Source organism: Drosophila serrata, unplaced genomic scaffold (genome assembly GCF_035046125.1).
Source record: "Drosophila serrata isolate PLE 108 unplaced genomic scaffold, ASM3504612v1 contig_30, whole genome shotgun sequence".
Taxonomy (NCBI): domain Eukaryota; kingdom Metazoa; phylum Arthropoda; class Insecta; order Diptera; family Drosophilidae; genus Drosophila; species Drosophila serrata.
The window spans coordinates 412086-434953 of NW_028256928.1; the positions used below are offsets into that span (position 1 = coordinate 412086).

The following is a 22868-nucleotide window of genomic DNA, read 5'->3' on the forward strand; positions in this document are numbered from 1 at the left end:
CACTCGCTGGCTCTCAGCGGCTCCATTCGACTCTCTGGGCCACATTCAGCGACTCCGCTGAGTCAGCTCCGTGGCAACTCCGCGGCTTTCTTTCGGATAGATTGCACCTTCTTCGCTGCGCGTCATTAGATTTGTAATTTAGCACCAGTTCTTGCACTCAGAAAAAGTTGATGTATGTACTTAAAGTCTGTAAAATCAAAGATATAAATTATTAGAACAGGTTCTTTCTTTAAAACCGAATTGAAATTAATACATTTTTGGCTTACTTATAATCTATTTAAAATCAGGGCCCAAGATCTAAATGAAAACTCCAAGGGGCGACAAACTTTGGCTTTCCAAAGATAGATTTTAATATTATATGGCGAATTTTCTTACATCTACTGTGCATCTTTTTCTAAGTTTTCTGCTGAAATCTGTTGTCATTAGCCGGAGGAGAAGTTCGAATTAGCAATTGGCCTACACCGCGATGAGCCGGGATGAGCAGCAGCTGCCAAAGTTGGCATGACGCCTGCGCGTGACTGTGACGCGATTCTAACTTGGTAAGTAAGCTCCGATCTCTTGGCCAGATAATGCGCCGCCGAGAACCGTAAGAACACAAATTAGCGGGGACTCCAGCAGCGCCTACTGGATGCCAGCTATTATTAAATAACACTCCGGTGATGGTCGCAGATCTGCGGAAACTTGACCCACATGCATCTTTGGTTAGCGGTTATTGGCTAATACTTGTACCCTTTGGCACCACGACTGTGTCTTTAACAACACCAATTAACGTCTCTTTGAATATTTGAAAGTCAGTGTCAAGGCTTAAAAAGTGTGCAAACGGTGTTCTATTTTTGTTGCAGATGATTATGTGGTCGTGTAAAAGCCGATAACTAATACCCTTGCTAATCAACGTTTAAAATATTTATAACTATGCCAAAAATGCATTAAAATCATTTCGGAAAGCTGTTCTAAGTTAGGTACTTAATTTTAGAAAATTAAAATTTTTGTCCATTATTGAAAATTTTAATGGTATAATCTTTTTTTTTGGAATTTCGACAAAATCTCGAACATTTATATTTCGACCGGACATGGCTAGATCGACTCTTGATGCTGATCAATATGATATGATATATGATGAATATGTACGGTTTAAGGGTCAAAATAAAAGTTTTTCGGACATCATAATTAGGCCGAAATTGCATTAATTTTAATTCGGAAAGCTTTTCTGTGCTAGTTTTTATTGCTCTAACAAATCTGCATACTGCGTTTGTCTATGATATTGTCAGTTTTTGACTAAAATTATAAAAACCTGCAAAAAGGTATAAAAACGGACAATTTTTTCGAAAAATCATAGTTTAAAAAAACTCATAACTAAGCCAAAAAATCATTAATTTTAATTTAGAAAGCTGTTCTATGCTAGTTTTTAGTAGATTAACAAAGCTGCATACTCAGTTTTCAAATTTAAAAAATTCAATTTTTTGTCAAATTTTGGCAATTTTAATGATGTAACCCCTTATGAAATTTTCAATTTTCGGAAAAATGTTAAAAATTTATTTTTTGACCGGACATGGCTAGAACGACTGGGCTGTTGATTCTGATCAAGAATATATATGGTTTATAGGGTCGGAAATGACTCCTTCATTGCGTTCGAAGCTTCTGACTTAACTTATATTCTTCAAAAAGGTATAAAAACAGGCAATTTTTTAGAAAAATAAAAGTTTTTCGGACATCATAATTAGGCCGAAATTGCATTAATTTTAATTCGGAAAGCTTTTCTGTGCTAGTTTTTATTGCACTAAAAAATCTGCATACTGCGTTTGTTGATGCTATTGTCAGTTTTAAACTAAAATCATAAAGACCTGCAAAAAGGTATAAAAACGGACAATTTTTTCGAAAAATCATAGTTTAAAAAAACTCATAACTAAGCCAAAAAATCATTAATTTTAATTCAGAAAGCTGTTCTATGCTAGTTTTTAGTAGATTAACAAAGCTGCATACTCAGTTTTCAAATTTAAAAAATTCAATTTTTTGTCAAATTTTGGCAATTTTAATGATGTAACCCCTTATGAAATTTTAAATTTTCGGAAAAATGTTAAAAATTTATTTTTTGACCGGACATGGCTAGAACGACTGGGCTGTTGATTCTGATCAAGAATATATATGGTTTATAGGGTCGGAAATGACTCCTTCATTGCGTTGGAAGCTTCTGACTGAAATTATACCCTCATTTAAAATTAGATTAAATTATCAGTTTATGTGATTTCATAATATTTATTATCAGCCCTGACCTTTCCAATTATTGTCATATTTTAAGTATCGTTTAGTTTAAGTATTGCAGGCTGTCCAAGTTACAATTTACATGAGAAAAACATGAACTTGGATTAAAGCCGTTTGAGATAATCAGAACTTGATGAATAATCTTTAGGTGAATAATTGCAAGAGATAATTTAAGGCGTGCGTGAGAATTTTCTGAATTTTTTATTGAATGAGTAGCTTATAATTATTTCCTGTACAGATATAGTAAGCCATTTTAGCCCATTCATTCGGTGGTGAAAATGAGGTGACAGCCAATAAAAATAATTTTTTATGCACTCTCTCTGCAAGCCACATCGGAATTAAATTTACTGAAGAGTTAGATATCGCATAACTGCACCCATTATCAGCTAAGAGAGCAGCGGAAAAGATACTAACTCTAAAGTTGTCGCCAAATTGTTCGAATGCACAATCTATGGTTATCTGGTAGCCTCTCCCAAAATCAACCAAATATCACGTAGCCAGATGCACCCGGCACCCGGAGCCTCTACTGCGCTTGGCAGACGCTTCTATGGATCGGAGCATCAATAGAGCGGGTCTGGACAATCGAAGCATCTATCGGATGGTGACAAATTTCGGAGAATGCTGATGTCTCAGGCGTGTTTATCGCACAATGTGATGTCTGCAGAATTTCGGCTCCGATAATACCATGATCATGGGTGAGTGTGCATCAGACTGCGACGCGTGCCGCCGCTGTCAAGTGCCATATAAAAGGTGCGGTCGCATCTCGAATTGCATTGAGTTTCGGTGTCTCAGAACTGCAAGAACATGGCCGAACGACAAATGATGCTCCTCAGCATTGGATTACTTTCCCACCTGCTGATGGCCACTGCTGCCGGTGTGCCCTGCTCCGATGACGATGTTCCGGTATGCGCCCAAAGTCGGCAAAGTGGAATGCATTTCCTGTTTGGCAACGAGTGTGACTTGAGGAAGGCCCAGAGAGGCAGCCTCATGGATGGCCCTCTGTGTGAGTATTTCATTAATTAAAAAGTTTCTTTGGCTAACCAGAAAAGCCTAATGTTTATAATTTGCTTCTCATTTTTCATAGATGACGTTCCCCTTCGCTTCTGCCTTCCCAATTGCGATTTCGATTGCAGTGCAAGATACCAGCCCGTGTGCGGGATCAGCTCCCGGACAGGTGAACGCAGGACCTTCAGGAGCCGCTGTGAATTGCTGCGAGCATCGTGTCTCTCCAGATCGGACTGGTTGCTGCAGCATTGGGGAGTGTGTCCCAGACACAACACAGTGCCTTTGGTTAGCCAGAAGCCTTCGTCTCGACCCAAACCTCGTGCCCAGCCTGAGGCACAGCACCAACCTAAGCCCGTACCATGCACCAAGGTCTATCGTCCAGTGTGTGCCATGTATGCAGGTGTCAAGTCCACCTTTTCCAACGAGTGCCTGGTGAATGCGGAGAACATCAAGACTCAGAGGAGTAAGTCTCAGTCCAGTAAAGCTGTATTTCCTATGAGATTGAATTGTAAGTAATTTCTTATTTTCTTTTCGTGCACAGATTGGCGCATCGTTTCCGAGGGGCTTTGTGGCGAGGACAGCACAAAAATGAAGCACAGCCGCAAGTTCAAGCCGAAAGCCAAACCAAAGCTGGATGCAGACCGCACGAAGAGGAGTCACGGAAAGACCACTCAGGCGGAAGACTTCCAGATACCTGAGGACGCCGTGGAAATCTACGCACCCTCCACCTTTCACACGGAGTTCATCAGCCAGACGGGCGCCATGGTGAAGAGCTATTCCCTGCCCGCTCGCAAACCATATGTGGTTGCTCCTCCAAAGAAGAAGTCAAAAGTGCACAGCACAGCCAAGAGTTGTGTCTTTGGAAACGAACCTATCTGCGGGAGCTTCAAGGCCGAAAGCCGCACCTTTGCCAGTGTCTGCGAGCTGATGGAGTACAGCCAGAAGGTCGGAAACGGTGAGTTAATCAAGGCATTTTCATGAATTTCATTCTTAAGAATGTGGTTTGCGTATAGCTTGGACAATTTCTCACGAAGGAGCCTGTCGTCAATGCGACAAGCCCTGTCCGACGGTGTACCAACCAATTTGTGCGACCCGCAATGGCATCCACCACACAATCATCAATGAGTGCTACCTGGAGCGAGCACGATGCAAAGATCCCGTCAGTGGTAAGTTGCTCCTGATTTCTATAAAATTAAGAGATTAATTTAAATCTCTCCGTAGCCTGGAAATTCTCCTACAAGGGCGAGTGCCAAAAGTCAGTCGGAGAGGCAACCAAGACAGCGTCTGTCTATAAGAGTCGCAACTCGCCGCTAATTCCACGCGTTCTATACGGAATTCAAAGGAGGACAACTACCGCAGCACCAGAGGTGCACATTAGGAGAGCTGGTATAAAGCCCACAACTAAGGCTCCCAAATCGATGAAAGCCTTCGAGACTACGCATCCGCCATCCTTGGAAGCTAATAACCGGAAGATACGCAAGATAGATATGGCATCAGCGGGATTTAATGATTTGAAGGAGTCAAGCGGAACCAGCAGGATGAAATACGTGCCGGATAGCGAAGAAGCATCTTGGTCTACCAACGACAACTGGCTCGTACAAAAAACTCTGGATAATGTCAAGGGTATCTTCAGCAAGAAGCCTGCGTCCTTCAAAACGGCATCGCAGTATCAGTGGACCAACACGAGGACAACCACAACCACAACTTCTCCCCTGCCTGCCAAAGTACCAGCTATTCAGGCTCTTGACTCTACAGAACTATTAAACTTGGACATTGAAAACGCTGCTCATGGCAGTGAAGACTCGGAACCCAAACTATTCTTCATGCTGACCACCAAAGGGGCTACCAAATCGACCACTCCTATGCCCAGCTCCACAGCACTGCCAAGGGAAGCCACCAATGCGACAATTTCTGACATAGAGACCAAGGTGCCAAAGATTCTGAGCCTTGCCTCCACGGAGCTACTAAACTTGGATATTGGTAATTCTGCAAATGCCTACGATGATGCTGCTCCCGAGCTGCTGTTTATGCTGGGCACAGACATGAGCTCAACCACACCTGTGCCAAGCACCACGGCACCGCCTAGCAGCACCCAGTCCTGGGCTACTGAGCTGCCCACAAGCTTGGGACCCTCTTCATCTATGGAGGAATCATCCAGCAGGGGCTCTACCATCGACCTAGATGAGACCACAGCTTCACCAACCAGTGAATCCATCGACTCATCCACCAGTAGCAGCGCTCTGTATTCCACGACCGAGGCCGAGGAGATGCACAGTCAAACCACCGGCAGTGAACCACCAACAACGTTTGCTGCCGACGAACTGCAAACAACCACTCAGAACGCTGACTACACGGCGGATGAGTCATTTTCTGAGTCTACTGGTCAGACCTCCATCTACGGCCTGGACAAGAACTCGCTGATTATGCGTTTGCTACGCGCCAGAAGTAACAAAAACGTTCTTATCTAGATAGTTATATTGTTTAAGAACTAGACCTAAGCTGTTGATTTCGTTTACTAAGAACAAATAATTAATTACAATTAATATGAATCAGTTTATTTTTATTTTTGGGAGCCTGTCAATGCCGCGCGGAATACAGGTGAGTAAAAACTGTAAATAGTTCAAATTTGTGGTCGTTATTGGAACTAAAAAGGTATTATACACAAAATTTTACAGGTCTCATGTATAATTATTTCTACATGCGACATAATACAATTTACATGGTATGTAAGAATCATTCGTTAAACATACCACATACTGTAAGGTGAAAACGGTGCCTCTTAAAGGTTTTCTTAATACAATTATCAATAGATGATACAAAATAATATTTTACAAAATTATTGAACAAATATTTAACTTAAGCCTGGTACAACATATACATTTCACATAAATACCATTCGGTATTATCCAATCCAACCCGAGGTGTAGGTGGAGACACAGGTAGTGTATGGAAAATGTAAAATGTATTTCAGTTAACAAATATGATGCCATAATTTCAACCAAGCAGCCATAAAACGTAACAGACACTTAAAATGAAACACTTGCATGCTAAAAAATTGGTAAAATAAATTGTCACCACAATTGCAGTCTTTTTGTACACCCCACTAGAAGAAACAAGATTTCTTTAGTAGTAGAAATAAATATTAAAGTAATTTAAGTCAAACGCTGTGAAGGAATCAGTTCCGACCCTATAAACCATATATATTCTTGCTCAGAATCAAAAGTTGAATCGATCTGACCATGTCCGGTCAAAAAATAAATTTTTAACATTTTTCCGAAAATTGAAAATTTCATAAGGGGTTACATCATTAAAATTGCCAAAATTTGACAAAAAATTGAATTTTTTAAATTTGAAAACTGAGTATGCAGCTTTGTTAATCTACTAAAAACTAGCATAGAACAGCTTTCTGAATTAAAATTAATGAATTTTTGGCTTAGTTATGAGTTTTTTTAAACTATGATTTTTCGAAACAATGGTCCGTTTTTATACCTTTTTGCAGGTTTTTATGATTTTAGTCAAAAACTGACAATAGCATCAACAAACGCAGTATGCAGATTTGTTAGAGCAATAAAAACTAGCACAGAAAAGCTTTCCGAATTAAAATTAATGCAATTTCGGCCTAATTATGATGTCCGAAAAACTTTTATTTTTCTAAAAAATTGCCTGTTTTTATACCTTTTTGAAGAATATAAGTTAAGTCAGAAGCTTCGAACGCAATGAAGGAGTCATTTCCGACCCTATAAACCATATATATTCTCGATCAGAATCAACAGCCCAGTCGTTCTAGCCATGTCCGGTCAAAAAATAAATTTTTAACATTTTTCCGAAAATTGAAAATTTCATAAGGGGTTACATCATTAAAATTGCCAAAATTTGAAAAAAAAATTGAATTTTTTAAATTTGAAAACTGAGTATGCAGCTTTGTTAATCTACTAAAAACTAGCATAGAACAGCTTTCTGAATTAAAATTAATGATTTTTTGGCTTAGTTATGAGTTTTTTTAAACTATGATTTTTCGAAAAAATGGTCCGTTTTTATACCTTTTTGCAGGTTTTTATGATTTTAGTCAAAAACTGACAATAGCATCAACAAACGCAGTATGCAGATTTGTTAGAGCAATAAACACTAGCACAGAAAAGCTTTCCGAATTAAAATTAATGCAATTTCGGCCTAATTATGATGTCCGAAAAACTTTTATTTTTCTAAAAAATTGCCTGTTTTTATACCTTTTTGAAGAATATAAGTTAAGTCAGAAGCTTCGAACGCAATGAAGGAGTCATTTCCGACCCTATAAACCATATATATTCTTGATCAGAATCAACAGCCCAGTCGTTCTAGCCATGTCCGGTCAAAAAATAAATTTTTAACATTTTTCCGAAAATTGAAAATTTCATAAGGGGTTACATCATTAAAATTGCCAAAATTTGACAAAAAATTGAATTTTTTAAATTTGAAAACTGAGTATGCAGCTTTGTTAATCTACTAAAAACTAGCATAGAACAGCTTTCTGAATTAAAATTAATGATTTTTTGGCTTAGTTATGAGTTTTTTTAAACTATGATTTTTCGAAAAAATGGTCCGTTTTTATACCTTTTTGCAGGTTTTTATGATTTTAGTCAAAAACTGACAATAGCATCAACAAACGCAGTATGCAGATTTGTTAGAGCAATAAAAACTAGCACAGAAAAGCTTTCCGAATTAAAATTAATGCAATTTCGGCCTAATTATGATGTCCGAAAAACTTTTATTTTTCTCTAAAACTGCCTGTTTTTATACCTTTTTGAAGAATATAAGTTAAGTCAGAAGCTTCGAACGCAATGAAGGAGTCATTTCCGACCCTATACACCATATATATTCTTGATCAGAATCAACAGCCCAGTCGTTCTAGCCATGTCCGGTCAAAAAATAAATTTTTAACATTTTTCCGAAAATTTAAAATTTCATAAGGGGTTACATCATTAAAATTGCCAAAATTTGACAAAAAATTGAATTTTTTAAATTTGAAAACTGAGTATGCAGCTTTGTTAATCTACTAAAAACTAGCATAGAACAGCTTTCTGAATTAAAATTAATGATTTTTTGGCTTAGTTATGAGTTTTTTTAAACTATGATTTTTCGAAAAAATGGTCCGTTTTTATACCTTTTTGCAGGTTTTTATGATTTTAGTCAAAAACTGACAATAGCATCAACAAACGCAGTATGCAGATTTGTTAGAGCAATAAAAACTAGCACAGAAAAGCTTTCCGAATTAAAATTAATGCAATTTCGGCCTAATTATGATGTCCGAAAAACTTTTATTTTTCTAAAAAATTGCCTGTTTTTATACCTTTTTGAAGAATATAAGTTAAGTCAGAAGCTTCGAACGCAATGAAGGAGTCATTTCCGACCCTATAAACCATATATATTCTTGATCAGAATCAACAGCCCAGTCGTTCTAGCCATGTCCGGTCAAAAAATAAATTTTTAACATTTTTCCGAAAATTGAAAATTTCATAAGGGGTTACATCATTAAAATTGCCAAAATTTGACAAAAAATTGAATTTTTTAAATTTGAAAACTGAGTATGCAGCTTTGTTAATCTACTAAAAACTAGCATAGAACAGCTTTCTGAATTAAAATTAATGATTTTTTGGCTTAGTTATGAGTTTTTTTAAACTATGATTTTTCGAAAAAATGGTCCGTTTTTATACCTTTTTGCAGGTTTTTATGATTTTAGTCAAAAACTGACAATAGCATCAACAAACGCAGTATGCAGATTTGTTAGAGCAATAAAAACTAGCACAGAAAAGCTTTCCGAATTAAAATTAATGCAATTTCGGCCTAATTATGATGTCCGAAAAACTTTTATTTTTCTAAAAAATTGCCTGTTTTTATACCTTTTTGAAGAATATAAGTTAAGTCAGAAGCTTCGAACGCAATGAAGGAGTCATTTCCGACCCTATAAACCATATATATTCTTGATCAGAATCAACAGCCCAGTCGTTCTAGCCATGTCCGGTCAAAAAATAAATTTTTAACATTTTTCCGAAAATTGAAAATTTCATAAGGGGTTACATCATTAAAATTGCCAAAATTTGACAAAAAATTGAATTTTTTAAATTTGAAAACTGAGTATGCAGCTTTGTTAATCTACTAAAAACTAGCATAGAACAGCTTTCTGAATTAAAATTAATGATTTTTTGGCTTAGTTATGAGTTTTTTTAAACTATGATTTTTCGAAAAAATGGTCCGTTTTTATACCTTTTTGCAGGTTTTTATGATTTTAGTCAAAAACTGACAATAGCATTAACAAACGCAGTATGCAGATTTGTTAGAGCAATAAAAACTAGCACAGAAAAGCTTTCCGAATTAAAATTAATGCAATTTCGGCCTAATTATGATGTCCGAAAAACTTTTATTTTTCTCTAAAACTGCCTGTTTTTATACCTTTTTGAAGAATATAAGTTAAGTCAGAAGCTTCGAACGCAATGAAGGAGTCATTTCCGACCCTATAAACCATATATATTCTTGATCAGAATCAACAGCCCAGTCGTTCTAGCCATGTCCGGTCAAAAAATAAATTTTTAACATTTTTCCGAAAATTGAAAATTTCATAAGGGGTTACATCATTAAAATTGCCAAAATTTGACAAAAAATTGAATTTTTTAAATTTGAAAACTGAGTATGCAGCTTTGTTAATCTACTAAAAACTAGCATAGAACAGCTTTCTGAATTAAAATTAATGAATTTTTGGCTTAGTTATGAGTTTTTTTAAACTATGATTTTTCGAAACAATGGTCCGTTTTTATACCTTTTTGCAGGTTTTTATGATTTTAGTCAAAAACTGACAATAGCATCAACAAACGCAGTATGCAGATTTGTTAGAGCAATAAACACTAGCACAGAAAAGCTTTCCGAATTAAAATTAATGCAATTTCGGCCTAATTATGATGTCCGAAAAACTTTTATTTTTCTAAAAAATTGCCTGTTTTTATACCTTTTTAAAGAATATAAGTTAATTCAGAAGCTTCGAACGCAATGAAGGAGTCATTTCCGACCCTATAAACCATATATATTCTTGATCAGAATCAACAGCCCAGTCGTTCTAGCCATGTCCGGTCAAAAAATAAATTTTTAACATTTTTCCGAAAATTGAAAATTTCATAAGGGGTTACATCATTAAAATTGCCAAAATTTGACAAAAAATTGAATTTTTTAAATTTGAAAACTGAGTATGCAGCTTTGTTAATCTACTAAAAACTAGCATAGAACAGCTTTCTGAATTAAAATTAATGATTTTTTGGCTTAGTTATGAGTTTTTTTAAACTATGATTTTTCGAAAAAATGGTCCGTTTTTATACCTTTTTGCAGGTTTTTATGATTTTAGTCAAAAACTGACAATAGCATTAACAAACGCAGTATGCAGATTTGTTAGAGCAATAAAAACTAGCACAGAAAAGCTTTCCGAATTAAAATTAATGCAATTTCGGCCTAATTATGATGTCCGAAAAACTTTTATTTTTCTCTAAAACTGCCTGTTTTTATACCTTTTTGAAGAATATAAGTTAAGTCAGAAGCTTCGAACGCAATGAAGGAGTCATTTCCGACCCTATAAACCATATATATTCTTGATCAGAATCAACAGCCCAGTCGTTCTAGCCATGTCCGGTCAAAAAATAAATTTTTAACATTTTTCCGAAAATTGAAAATTTCATAAGGGGTTACATCATTAAAATTGCCAAAATTTGACAAAAAATTGAATTTTTTAAATTTGAAAACTGAGTATGCAGCTTTGTTAATCTACTAAAAACTAGCATAGAACAGCTTTCTGAATTAAAATTAATGATTTTTTGGCTTAGTTATGAGTTTTTTTAAACTATGATTTTTCGAAAAAATGGTCCGTTTTTATACCTTTTTGCAGGTTTTTATGATTTTAGTCAAAAACTGACAATAGCATCAACAAACGCAGTATGCAGATTTGTTAGAGCAATAAAAACTAGCACAGAAAAGCTTTCCGAATTAAAATTAATGCAATTTCGGCCTAATTATGATGTCCGAAAAACTTTTATTTTTCTCTAAAATTGCCTGTTTTTATACCTTTTTGAAGAATATAAGTTAAGTCAGAAGCTTCGAACGCAATGAAGGAGTCATTTCCGACCCTATACACCATATATATTCTTGATCAGAATCAACAGCCCAGTCGTTCTAGCCATGTCCGGTCAAAAAATAAATTTTTAACATTTTTCCGAAAATTGAAAATTTCATAAGGGGTTACATCATTAAAATTGCCAAAATTTGACAAAAAATTGAATTTTTTAAATTTGAAAACTGAGTATGCAGCTTTGTTAATCTACTAAAAACTAGCATAGAACAGCTTTCTGAATTAAAATTAATGATTTTTTGGCTTAGTTATGAGTTTTTTTAAACTATGATTTTTCGAAAAAATGGTCCGTTTTTATACCTTTTTGCAGGTTTTTATGATTTTAGTCAAAAACTGACAATAGCATCAACAAACGCAGTATGCAGATTTGTTAGAGCAATAAAAACTAGCACAGAAAAGCTTTCCGAATTAAAATTAATGCAATTTCGGCCTAATTATGATGTCCGAAAAACTTTTATTTTTCTAAAAAATTGCCTGTTTTTATACCTTTTTGAAGAATATAAGTTAAGTCAGAAGCTTCGAACGCAATGAAGGAGTCATTTCCGACCCTATAAACCATATATATTCTTGATCAGAATCAACAGCCCAGTCGTTCTAGCCATGTCCGGTCAAAAAATAAATTTTTAACATTTTTCCGAAAATTGAAAATTTCATAAGGGGTTACATCATTAAAATTGCCAAAATTTGACAAAAAATTGAATTTTTTAAATTTGAAAACTGAGTATGCAGCTTTGTTAATCTACTAAAAACTAGCATAGAACAGCTTTCTGAATTAAAATTAATGATTTTTTGGCTTAGTTATGAGTTTTTTTAAACTATGATTTTTCGAAAAAATGGTCCGTTTTTATACCTTTTTGCAGGTTTTTATGATTTTAGTCAAAAACTGACAATAGCATTAACAAACGCAGTATGCAGATTTGTTAGAGCAATAAAAACTAGCACAGAAAAGCTTTCCGAATTAAAATTAATGCAATTTCGGCCTAATTATGATGTCCGAAAAACTTTTATTTTTCTCAAAAATTGCCTGTTTTTATACCTTTTTGAAGAATATAAGTTAAGTCAGAAGCTTCGAACGCAATGAAGGAGTCATTTCCGACCCTATAAACCATATATATTCTTGATCAGAATCAACAGCCCAGTCGTTCTAGCCATGTCCGGTCAAAAAATAAATTTTTAACATTTTTCCGAAAATTGAAAATTTCATAAGGGGTTACATCATTAAAATTGCCAAAATTTGACAAAAAATTGAATTTTTTAAATTTGAAAACTGAGTATGCAGCTTTGTTAATCTACTAAAAACTAGCATAGAACAGCTTTCTGAATTAAAATTAATGAATTTTTGGCTTAGTTATGAGTTTTTTTAAACTATGATTTTTCGAAACAATGGTCCGTTTTTATACCTTTTTGCAGGTTTTTATGATTTTAGTCAAAAACTGACAATAGCATCAACAAACGCAGTATGCAGATTTGTTAGAGCAATAAACACTAGCACAGAAAAGCTTTCCGAATTAAAATTAATGCAATTTCGGCCTAATTATGATGTCCGAAAAACTTTTATTTTTCTAAAAAATAGCCTGTTTTTATACCTTTTTGAAGAATATAAGTTAATTCAGAAGCTTCGAACGCAATGAAGGAGTCATTTCCGACCCTATAAACCATATATATTCTTGATCAGAATCAACAGCCCAGTCGTTCTAGCCATGTCCGGTCAAAAAATAAATTTTTAACATTTTTCCGAAAATTGAAAATTTCATAAGGGGTTACATCATTAAAATTGCCAAAATTTGACAAAAAATTGAATTTTTTAAATTTGAAAACTGAGTATGCAGCTTTGTTAATCTACTAAAAACTAGCATAGAACAGCTTTCTGAATTAAAATTAATGATTTTTTGGCTTAGTTATGAGTTTTTTTAAACTATGATTTTTCGAAAAAATGGTCCGTTTTTATACCTTTTTGCAGGTTTTTATGATTTTAGTCAAAAACTGACAATAGCATTAACAAACGCAGTATGCAGATTTGTTAGAGCAATAAAAACTAGCACAGAAAAGCTTTCCGAATTAAAATTAATGCAATTTCGGCCTAATTATGATGTCCGAAAAACTTTTATTTTTCTATAAAATTGCCTGTTTTTATACCTTTTTGAAGAATATAAGTTAAGTCAGAAGCTTCGAACGCAATGAAGGAGTCATTTCCGACCCTATAAACCATATATATTCTTGATCAGAATCAACAGCCCAGTCGTTCTAGCCATGTCCGGTCAAAAAATAAATTTTTAACATTTTTCCGAAAATTGAAAATTTCATAAGGGGTTACATCATTAAAATTGCCAAAATTTGACAAAAAATTGAATTTTTTAAATTTGAAAACTGAGTATGCAGCTTTGTTAATCTACTAAAAACTAGCATAGAACAGCTTTCTGAATTAAAATTAATGAATTTTTGGCTTAGTTATGAGTTTTTTTAAACTATGATTTTTCGAAACAATGGTCCGTTTTTATACCTTTTTGCAGGTTTTTATGATTTTAGTCAAAAACTGACAATAGCATCAACAAACGCAGTATGCAGATTTGTTAGAGCAATAAACACTAGCACAGAAAAGCTTTCCGAATTAAAATTAATGCAATTTCGGCCTAATTATGATGTCCGAAAAACTTTTATTTTTCTAAAAAATAGCCTGTTTTTATACCTTTTTGAAGAATATAAGTTAAGTCAGAAGCTTCGAACGCAATGAAGGAGTCATTTCCGACCCTATAAACCATATATATTCTTGATCAGAATCAACAGCCCAGTCGTTCTAGCCATGTCCGGTCAAAAAATAAATTTTTAACATTTTTCCGAAAATTGAAAATTTCATAAGGGGTTACATCATTAAAATTGCCAAAATTTGACAAAAAATTGAATTTTTTAAATTTGAAAACTGAGTATGCAGCTTTGTTAATCTACTAAAAACTAGCATAGAACAGCTTTCTGAATTAAAATTAATGATTTTTTGACTTAGTTATGAGTTTTTTTAAACTATGATTTTTCGAAAAAATGGTCCGTTTTTATACCTTTTTGCAGGTTTTTATGATTTTAGTCAAAAACTGACAATAGCATCAACAAACGCAGTATGCAGATTTGTTAGAGCAATAAAAACTAGCACAGAAAAGCTTTCCGAATTAAAATTAATGCAATTTCGGCCTAATTATGATGTCCGAAAAACTTTTATTTTTCTTAAAAATTGCCTGTTTTTATACCTTTTTGAAGAATATAAGTTAAGTCAGAAGCTTCGAACGCAATGAAGGAGTCATTTCCGACCCTATAAACCATATATATTCTTGATCAGAATCAACAGCCCAGTCGTTCTAGCCATGTCCGGTCAAAAAATAAATTTTTAACATTTTTCCGAAAATTGAAAATTTCATAAGGGGTTACATCATTAAAATTGCCAAAATTTGACAAAAAATTGAATTTTTTAAATTTGAAAACTGAGTATGCAGCTTTGTTAATCTACTAAAAACTAGCATAGAACAGCTTTCTGAATTAAAATTAATGATTTTTTGGCTTAGTTATGAGTTTTTTTAAACTATGATTTTTCGAAACAATGGTCCGTTTTTATACCTTTTTGCAGGTTTTTATGATTTTAGTCAAAAACTGACAATAGCATCAACAAACGCAGTATGCAGATTTGTTAGAGCAATAAACACTAGCACAGAAAAGCTTTCCGAATTAAAATTAATGCAATTTCGGCCTAATTATGATGTCCGAAAAACTTTTATTTTTCTAAAAAATTGCCTGTTTTTATACCTTTTTAAAGAATATAAGTTAATTCAGAAGCTTCGAACGCAATGAAGGAGTCATTTCCGACCCTATAAACCATATATATTCTTGATCAGAATCAACAGCCCAGTCGTTCTAGCCATGTCCGGTCAAAAAATAAATTTTTAACATTTTTCCGAAAATTGAAAATTTCATAAGGGGTTACATCATTAAAATTGCCAAAATTTGACAAAAAATTGAATTTTTTAAATTTGAAAACTGAGTATGCAGCTTTGTTAATCTACTAAAAACTAGCATAGAACAGCTTTCTGAATTAAAATTAATGATTTTTTGGCTTAGTTATGAGTTTTTTTAAACTATGATTTTTCGAAAAAATGGTCCGTTTTTATACCTTTTTGCAGGTTTTTATGATTTTAGTCAAAAACTGACAATAGCATTAACAAACGCAGTATGCAGATTTGTTAGAGCAATAAAAACTAGCACAGAAAAGCTTTCCGAATTAAAATTAATGCAATTTCGGCCTAATTATGATGTCCGAAAAACTTTTATTTTTCTCTAAAATTGCCTGTTTTTATACCTTTTTGAAGAATATAAGTTAAGTCAGAAGCTTCGAACGCAATGAAGGAGTCATTTCCGACCCTATAAACCATATATATTCTTGATCAGAATCAACAGCCCAGTCGTTCTAGCCATGTCCGGTCAAAAAATAAATTTTTAACATTTTTCCGAAAATTGAAAATTTCATAAGGGGTTACATCATTAAAATTGCCAAAATTTGACAAAAAATTGAATTTTTTAAATTTGAAAACTGAGTATGCAGCTTTGTTAATCTACTAAAAACTAGCATAGAACAGCTTTCTGAATTAAAATTAATGATTTTTTGGCTTAGTTATGAGTTTTTTTAAACTATGATTTTTCGAAACAATGGTCCGTTTTTATACCTTTTTGCAGGTTTTTATGATTTTAGTCAAAAACTGACAATAGCATCAACAAACGCAGTATGCAGATTTGTTAGAGCAATAAACACTAGCACAGAAAAGCTTTCCGAATTAAAATTAATGCAATTTCGGCCTAATTATGATGTCCGAAAAACTTTTATTTTTCTAAAAAATTGCCTGTTTTTATACCTTTTTAAAGAATATAAGTTAATTCAGAAGCTTCGAACGCAATGAAGGAGTCATTTCCGACCCTATAAACCATATATATTCTTGATCAGAATCAACAGCCCAGTCGTTCTAGCCATGTCCGGTCAAAAAATAAATTTTTAACATTTTTCCGAAAATTGAAAATTTCATAAGGGGTTACATCATTAAAATTGCCAAAATTTGACAAAAAATTGAATTTTTTAAATTTGAAAACTGAGTATGCAGCTTTGTTAATCTACTAAAAACTAGCATAGAACAGCTTTCTGAATTAAAATTAATGATTTTTTGACTTAGTTATGAGTTTTTTTAAACTATGATTTTTCGAAAAAATGGTCCGTTTTTATACCTTTTTGCAGGTTTTTATGATTTTAGTCAAAAACTGACAATAGCATCAACAAACGCAGTATGCAGATTTGTTAGAGCAATAAAAACTAGCACAGAAAAGCTTTCCGAATTAAAATTAATGCAATTTCGGCCTAATTATGATGTCCGAAAAACTTTTATTTTTCTTAAAAATTGCCTGTTTTTATACCTTTTTGAAGAATATAAGTTAAGTCAGAAGCTTCGAACGCAATGAAGGAGTCATTTCCGACCCTATAAACCATATATATTCTTGATCAGAATCAACAGCCCAGTCGTTCTAGCCATGTCCGGTCAAAAAATAAATTTTTAACATTTTTCCGAAAATTGAAAATTTCATAAGGGGTTACATCATTAAAATTGCCAAAATTTGACAAAAAATTGAATTTTTTAAATTTGAAAACTGAGTATGCAGCTTTGTTAATCTACTAAAAACTAGCATAGAACAGCTTTCTGAATTAAAATTAATGATTTTTTGGCTTAGTTATGAGTTTTTTTAAACTATGATTTTTCGAAAAAATGGTCCGTTTTTATACCTTTTTGCAGGTTTTTATGATTTTAGTCAAAAACTGACAATAGCATCAACAAACGCAGTATGCAGATTTGTTAGAGCAATAAAAACTAGCACAGAAAAGCTTTCCGAATTAAAATTAATGCAATTTCGGCCTAATTATGATGTCCGAAAAACTTTTATTTTTCTAAAAAATTGCCTGTTTTTATACCTTTTTGAAGAATATAAGTTAAGTCAGAAGCTTCGAACGCAATGAAGGAGTCATTTCCGACCCTATAAACCATATATATTCTTGATCAGAATCAACAGCCCAGTCGTTCTAGCCATGTCCGGTCAAAAAATAAATTTTTAACATTTTTCCGAAAATTGAAAATTTCATAAGGGGTTACATCATTAAAATTGCCAAAATTTGACAAAAAATTGAATTTTTTAAATTTGAAAACTGAGTATGCAGCTTTGTTAATCTACTAAAAACTAGCATAGAACAGCTTTCTGAATTAAAATTAATGATTTTTTGGCTTAGTTATGAGTTTTTTTAAACTATGATTTTTCGAAACAATGGTCCGTTTTTATACCTTTTTGCAGGTTTTTATGATTTTAGTCAAAAACTGACAATAGCATCAACAAACGCAGTATGCAGATTTGTTAGAGCAATAAACACTAGCACAGAAAAGCTTTCCGAATTAAAATTAATGCAATTTCGGCCTAATTATGATGTCCGAAAAACTTTTATTTTTCTAAAAAATTGCCTGTTTTTATACCTTTTTAAAGAATATAAGTTAATTCAGAAGCTTCGAACGCAATGAAGGAGTCATTTCCGACCCTATAAACCATATATATTCTTGATCAGAATCAACAGCCCAGTCGTTCTAGCCATGTCCGGTCAAAAAATAAATTTTTAACATTTTTCCGAAAATTGAAAATTTCATAAGGGGTTACATCATTAAAATTGCCAAAATTTGACAAAAAATTGAATTTTTTAAATTTGAAAACTGAGTATGCAGCTTTGTTAATCTACTAAAAACTAGCATAGAACAGCTTTCTGAATTAAAATTAATGATTTTTTGGCTTAGTTATGAGTTTTTTTAAACTATGATTTTTCGAAAAAATGGTCCGTTTTTATACCTTTTTGCAGGTTTTTATGATTTTAGTCAAAAACTGACAATAGCATTAACAAACGCAGTATGCTGATTTGTTAGAGCAATAAAAACTAGCACAGAAAAGCTTTCCGAATTAAAATTAATGCAATTTCGGCCTAATTATGATGTCCGAAAAACTTTTATTTTTCTAAAAAATTGCCTGTTTTTATACCTTTTTGAAGAATATAAGTTAAGTCAGAAGCTTCGAACGCAATGAAGGAGTCATTTCCGACCCTATAAACCATATATATTCTTGATCAGAATCAACAGCAAAGTCGTTCTAGCCATGTCCGGTCAAAAAATAAATTTTTAACATTTTTCCGAAAATTGAAAATTTCATAATTACATTACATTACATCATTAAAATTGCCAAAATTTGACAAAAAATTGAATTTTTTAAATTTGAAAACTGAGTATGCAGCTTTGTTAATCTACTAAAAACTAGCATAGAACAGCTTTCTGAATTAAAATTAATGATTTTTTGGCTTAGTTATGAGTTTTTTTAAACTATGATTTTTCGAAACAATGGTCCGTTTTTATACCTTTTTGCAGGTTTTTATGATTTTAGTCAAAAACTGACAATAGCATCAACAAACGCAGTATGCAGATTTGTTAGAGCAATAAACACTAGCACAGAAAAGCTTTCCGAATTAAAATTAATGCAATTTCGGCCTAATTATGATGTCCGAAAAACTTTTATTTTTCTAAAAAATTGCCTGTTTTTATACCTTTTTAAAGAATATAAGTTAATTCAGAAGCTTCGAACGCAATGAAGGAGTCATTTCCGACCCTATAAACCATATATATTCTTGATCAGAATCAACAGCCCAGTCGTTCTAGCCATGTCCGGTCAAAAAATAAATTTTTAACATTTTTCCGAAAATTGAAAATTTCATAAGGGGTTACATCATTAAAATTGCCAAAATTTGACAAAAAATTGAATTTTTTAAATTTGAAAACTGAGTATGCAGCTTTGTTAATCTACTAAAAACTAGCATAGAACAGCTTTCTGAATTAAAATTAATGATTTTTTGGCTTAGTTATGAGTTTTTTTAAACTATGATTTTTCGAAAAAATGGTCCGTTTTTATACCTTTTTGCAGGTTTTTATGATTTTAGTCAAAAACTGACAATAGCATCAACAAACGCAGTATGCAGATTTGTTAGAGCAATAAAAACTAGCACAGAAAAGCTTTCCGAATTAAAATTAATGCAATTTCGGCCTAATTATGATGTCCGAAAAACTTTTATTTTTCTAAAAAATTGCCTGTTTTTATACCTTTTTGAAGAATATAAGTTAAGTCAGAAGCTTCGAACGCAATGAAGGAGTCATTTCCGACCCTATAAACCATATATATTCTTGATCAGAATCAACAGCCCAGTCGTTCTAGCCATGTCCGGTCAAAAAATAAATTTTTAACATTTTTCCGAAAATTGAAAATTTCATAAGGGGTTACATCATTAAAATTGCCAAAATTTGACAAAAAATTGAATTTTTTAAATTTGAAAACTGAGTATGCAGCTTTGTTAATCTACTAAAAACTAGCATAGAACAGCTTTCTGAATTAAAATTAATGATTTTTTGGCTTAGTTATGAGTTTTTTTAAACTATGATTTTTCGAAAAAATGGTCCGTTTTTATACCTTTTTGCAGGTTTTTATGATTTTAGTCAAAAACTGACAATAGCATCAACAAACGCAGTATGCAGATTTGTTAGAGCAATAAAAACTAGCACAGAAAAGCTTTCCGAATTAAAATTAATGCAATTTCGGCCTAATTATGATGTCCGAAAAACTTTTATTTTTCTAAAAAATTGCCTGTTTTTATACCTTTTTGAAGAATATAAGTTAAGTCAGAAGCTTCGAACGCAATGAAGGAGTCATTTCCGACCCTATAAACCATATATATTCTTGATCAGAATCAACAGCCCAGTCGTTCTAGCCATGTCCGGTCAAAAAATAAATTTTTAACATTTTTCCGAAAATTGAAAATTTCATAAGGGGTTACATCATTAAAATTGCCAAAATTTGACAAAAAATTGAATTTTTTAAATTTGAAAACTGAGTATGCAGCTTTGTTAATCTACTAAAAACTAGCATAGAACAGCTTTCTGAATTAAAATTAATGATTTTTTGGCTTAGTTATGAGTTTTTTTAAACTATGATTTTTCGAAACAATGGTCCGTTTTTATACCTTTTTGCAGGTTTTTATGATTTTAGTCAAAAACTGACAATAGCATCAACAAACGCAGTATGCAGATTTGTTAGAGCAATAAACACTAGCACAGAAAAGCTTTCCGAATTAAAATTAATGCAATTTCGGCCTAATTATGATGTCCGAAAAACTTTTATTTTTCTAAAAAATTGCCTGTTTTTATACCTTTTTAAAGAATATAAGTTAATTCAGAAGCTTCGAACGCAATGAAGGAGTCATTTCCGACCCTATAAACCATATATATTCTTGATCAGAATCAACAGCCCAGTCGTTCTAGCCATGTCCGGTCAAAAAATAAATTTTTAACATTTTTCCGAAAATTGAAAATTTCATAAGGGGTTACATCATTAAAATTGCCAAAATTTGACAAAAAATTGAATTTTTTAAATTTGAAAACTGAGTATGCAGCTTTGTTAATCTACTAAAAACTAGCATAGAACAGCTTTCTGAATTAAAATTAATGATTTTTTGGCTTAGTTATGAGTTTTTTTAAACTATGATTTTTCGAAAAAATGGTCCGTTTTTATACCTTTTTGCAGGTTTTTATGATTTTAGTCAAAAACTGACAATAGCATCAACAAACGCAGTATGCAGATTTGTTAGAGCAATAAAAACTAGCACAGAAAAGCTTTCCGAATTAAAATTAATGCAATTTCGGCCTAATTATGATGTCCGAAAAACTTTTATTTTTCTAAAAAATTGCCTGTTTTTATACCTTTTTGAAGAATATAAGTTAAGTCAGAAGCTTCGAACGCAATGAAGGAGTCATTTCCGACCCTATAAACCATATATATTCTTGATCAGAATCAACAGCCCAGTCGTTCTAGCCATGTCCGGTCAAAAAATAAATTTTTAACATTTTTCCGAAAATTGAAAATTTCATAAGGGGTTACATCATTAAAATTGCCAAAATTTGACAAAAAATTGAATTTTTTAAATTTGAAAACTGAGTATGCAGCTTTGTTAATCTACTAAAAACTAGCATAGAACAGCTTTCTGAATTAAAATTAATGATTTTTTGGCTTAGTTATGAGTTTTTTTAAACTATGATTTTTCGAAACAATGGTCCGTTTTTATACCTTTTTGCAGGTTTTTATGATTTTAGTCAAAAACTGACAATAGCATCAACAAACGCAGTATGCAGATTTGTTAGAGCAATAAACACTAGCACAGAAAAGCTTTCCGAATTAAAATTAATGCAATTTCGGCCTAATTATGATGTCCGAAAAACTTTTATTTTTCTAAAAAATTGCCTGTTTTTATACCTTTTTAAAGAATATAAGTTAATTCAGAAGCTTCGAACGCAATGAAGGAGTCATTTCCGACCCTATAAACCATATATATTCTTGATCAGAATCAACAGCCCAGTCGTTCTAGCCATGTCCGGTCAAAAAATAAATTTTTAACATTTTTCCGAAAATTGAAAATTTCATAAGGGGTTACATCATTAAAATTGCCAAAATTTGACAAAAAATTGAATTTTTTAAATTTGAAAACTGAGTATGCAGCTTTGTTAATCTACTAAAAACTAGCATAGAACAGCTTTCTGAATTAAAATTAATGATTTTTTGGCTTAGTTATGAGTTTTTTTAAACTATGATTTTTCGAAAAAATGGTCCGTTTTTATACCTTTTTGCAGGTTTTTATGATTTTAGTCAAAAACTGACAATAGCATCAACAAACGCAGTATGCAGATTTGTTAGAGCAATAAAAACTAGCACAGAAAAGCTTTCCGAATTAAAATTAATGCAATTTCGGCCTAATTATGATGTCCGAAAAACTTTTATTTTTCTAAAAAATTGCCTGTTTTTATACCTTTTTAAAGAATATAAGTTAATTCAGAAGCTTCGAACGCAATGAAGGAGTTATTTCCGACCCTATAAGCCATATATATTCTTGATCAGAATCAACAGCCCAGTCGTTCTAGCCATGTCCGGTCAAAAAATAAATTTTTAACATTTTTCCGAAAATTGAAAATTTCATAAGGGGTTACATCATTAAAATTGCCAAAATTTGACAAAAAATTGAATTTTTTAAATTTGAAAACTGAGTATGCAGCTTTGTTAATCTACTAAAAACTAGCATAGAACAGCTTTCTGAATTAAAATTAATGATTTTTTGGCTTAGTTATGAGTTTTTTTAAACTATGATTTTTCGAAAAAATGGTCCGTTTTTATACCTTTTTGCAGGTTTTTATGATTTTAGTCAAAAACTGACAATAGCATCAACAAACGCAGTATGCAGATTTGTTAGAGCAATAAAAACTAGCACAGAAAAGCTTTCCGAATTAAAATTAATGCAATTTCGGCCTAATTATGATGTCCGAAAAACTTTTAT

The 22868-nt window shown here is 32.5% G+C and overlaps 1 protein-coding gene and 1 long non-coding RNA gene across 2 annotated transcripts in view; one reads left to right on the forward strand and one right to left on the reverse strand.

Annotated features, from left to right (window-relative positions):
- The window catches only part of LOC110176667 (uncharacterized), a 36664-nt gene extending 30857 nt beyond the window's left edge, over nucleotides 1-5807 (forward strand). Inside the window, exons 3-7 of the mRNA XM_086832513.1 lie at nucleotides 2498-3262; nucleotides 3344-3727; nucleotides 3806-4219; nucleotides 4278-4430; nucleotides 4486-5807. Of these exons, the coding sequence (XP_086688639.1) occupies nucleotides 3064-3262; nucleotides 3344-3727; nucleotides 3806-4219; nucleotides 4278-4430; nucleotides 4486-5732 (2397 nt within the window). The 5' untranslated portion in view covers nucleotides 2498-3063 and the 3' untranslated portion in view covers nucleotides 5733-5807. The remainder of the gene's footprint in view (nucleotides 1-2497; nucleotides 3263-3343; nucleotides 3728-3805; nucleotides 4220-4277; nucleotides 4431-4485) is intronic.
- Nucleotides 53-22868, reverse strand: part of LOC147645030 (uncharacterized) — a 109521-nt gene continuing 86705 nt past the window's right edge. The window contains exon 3 of the long non-coding RNA XR_015271665.1: nucleotides 53-187. This is a non-coding gene — a long non-coding RNA (uncharacterized LOC147645030). The remainder of the gene's footprint in view (nucleotides 188-22868) is intronic.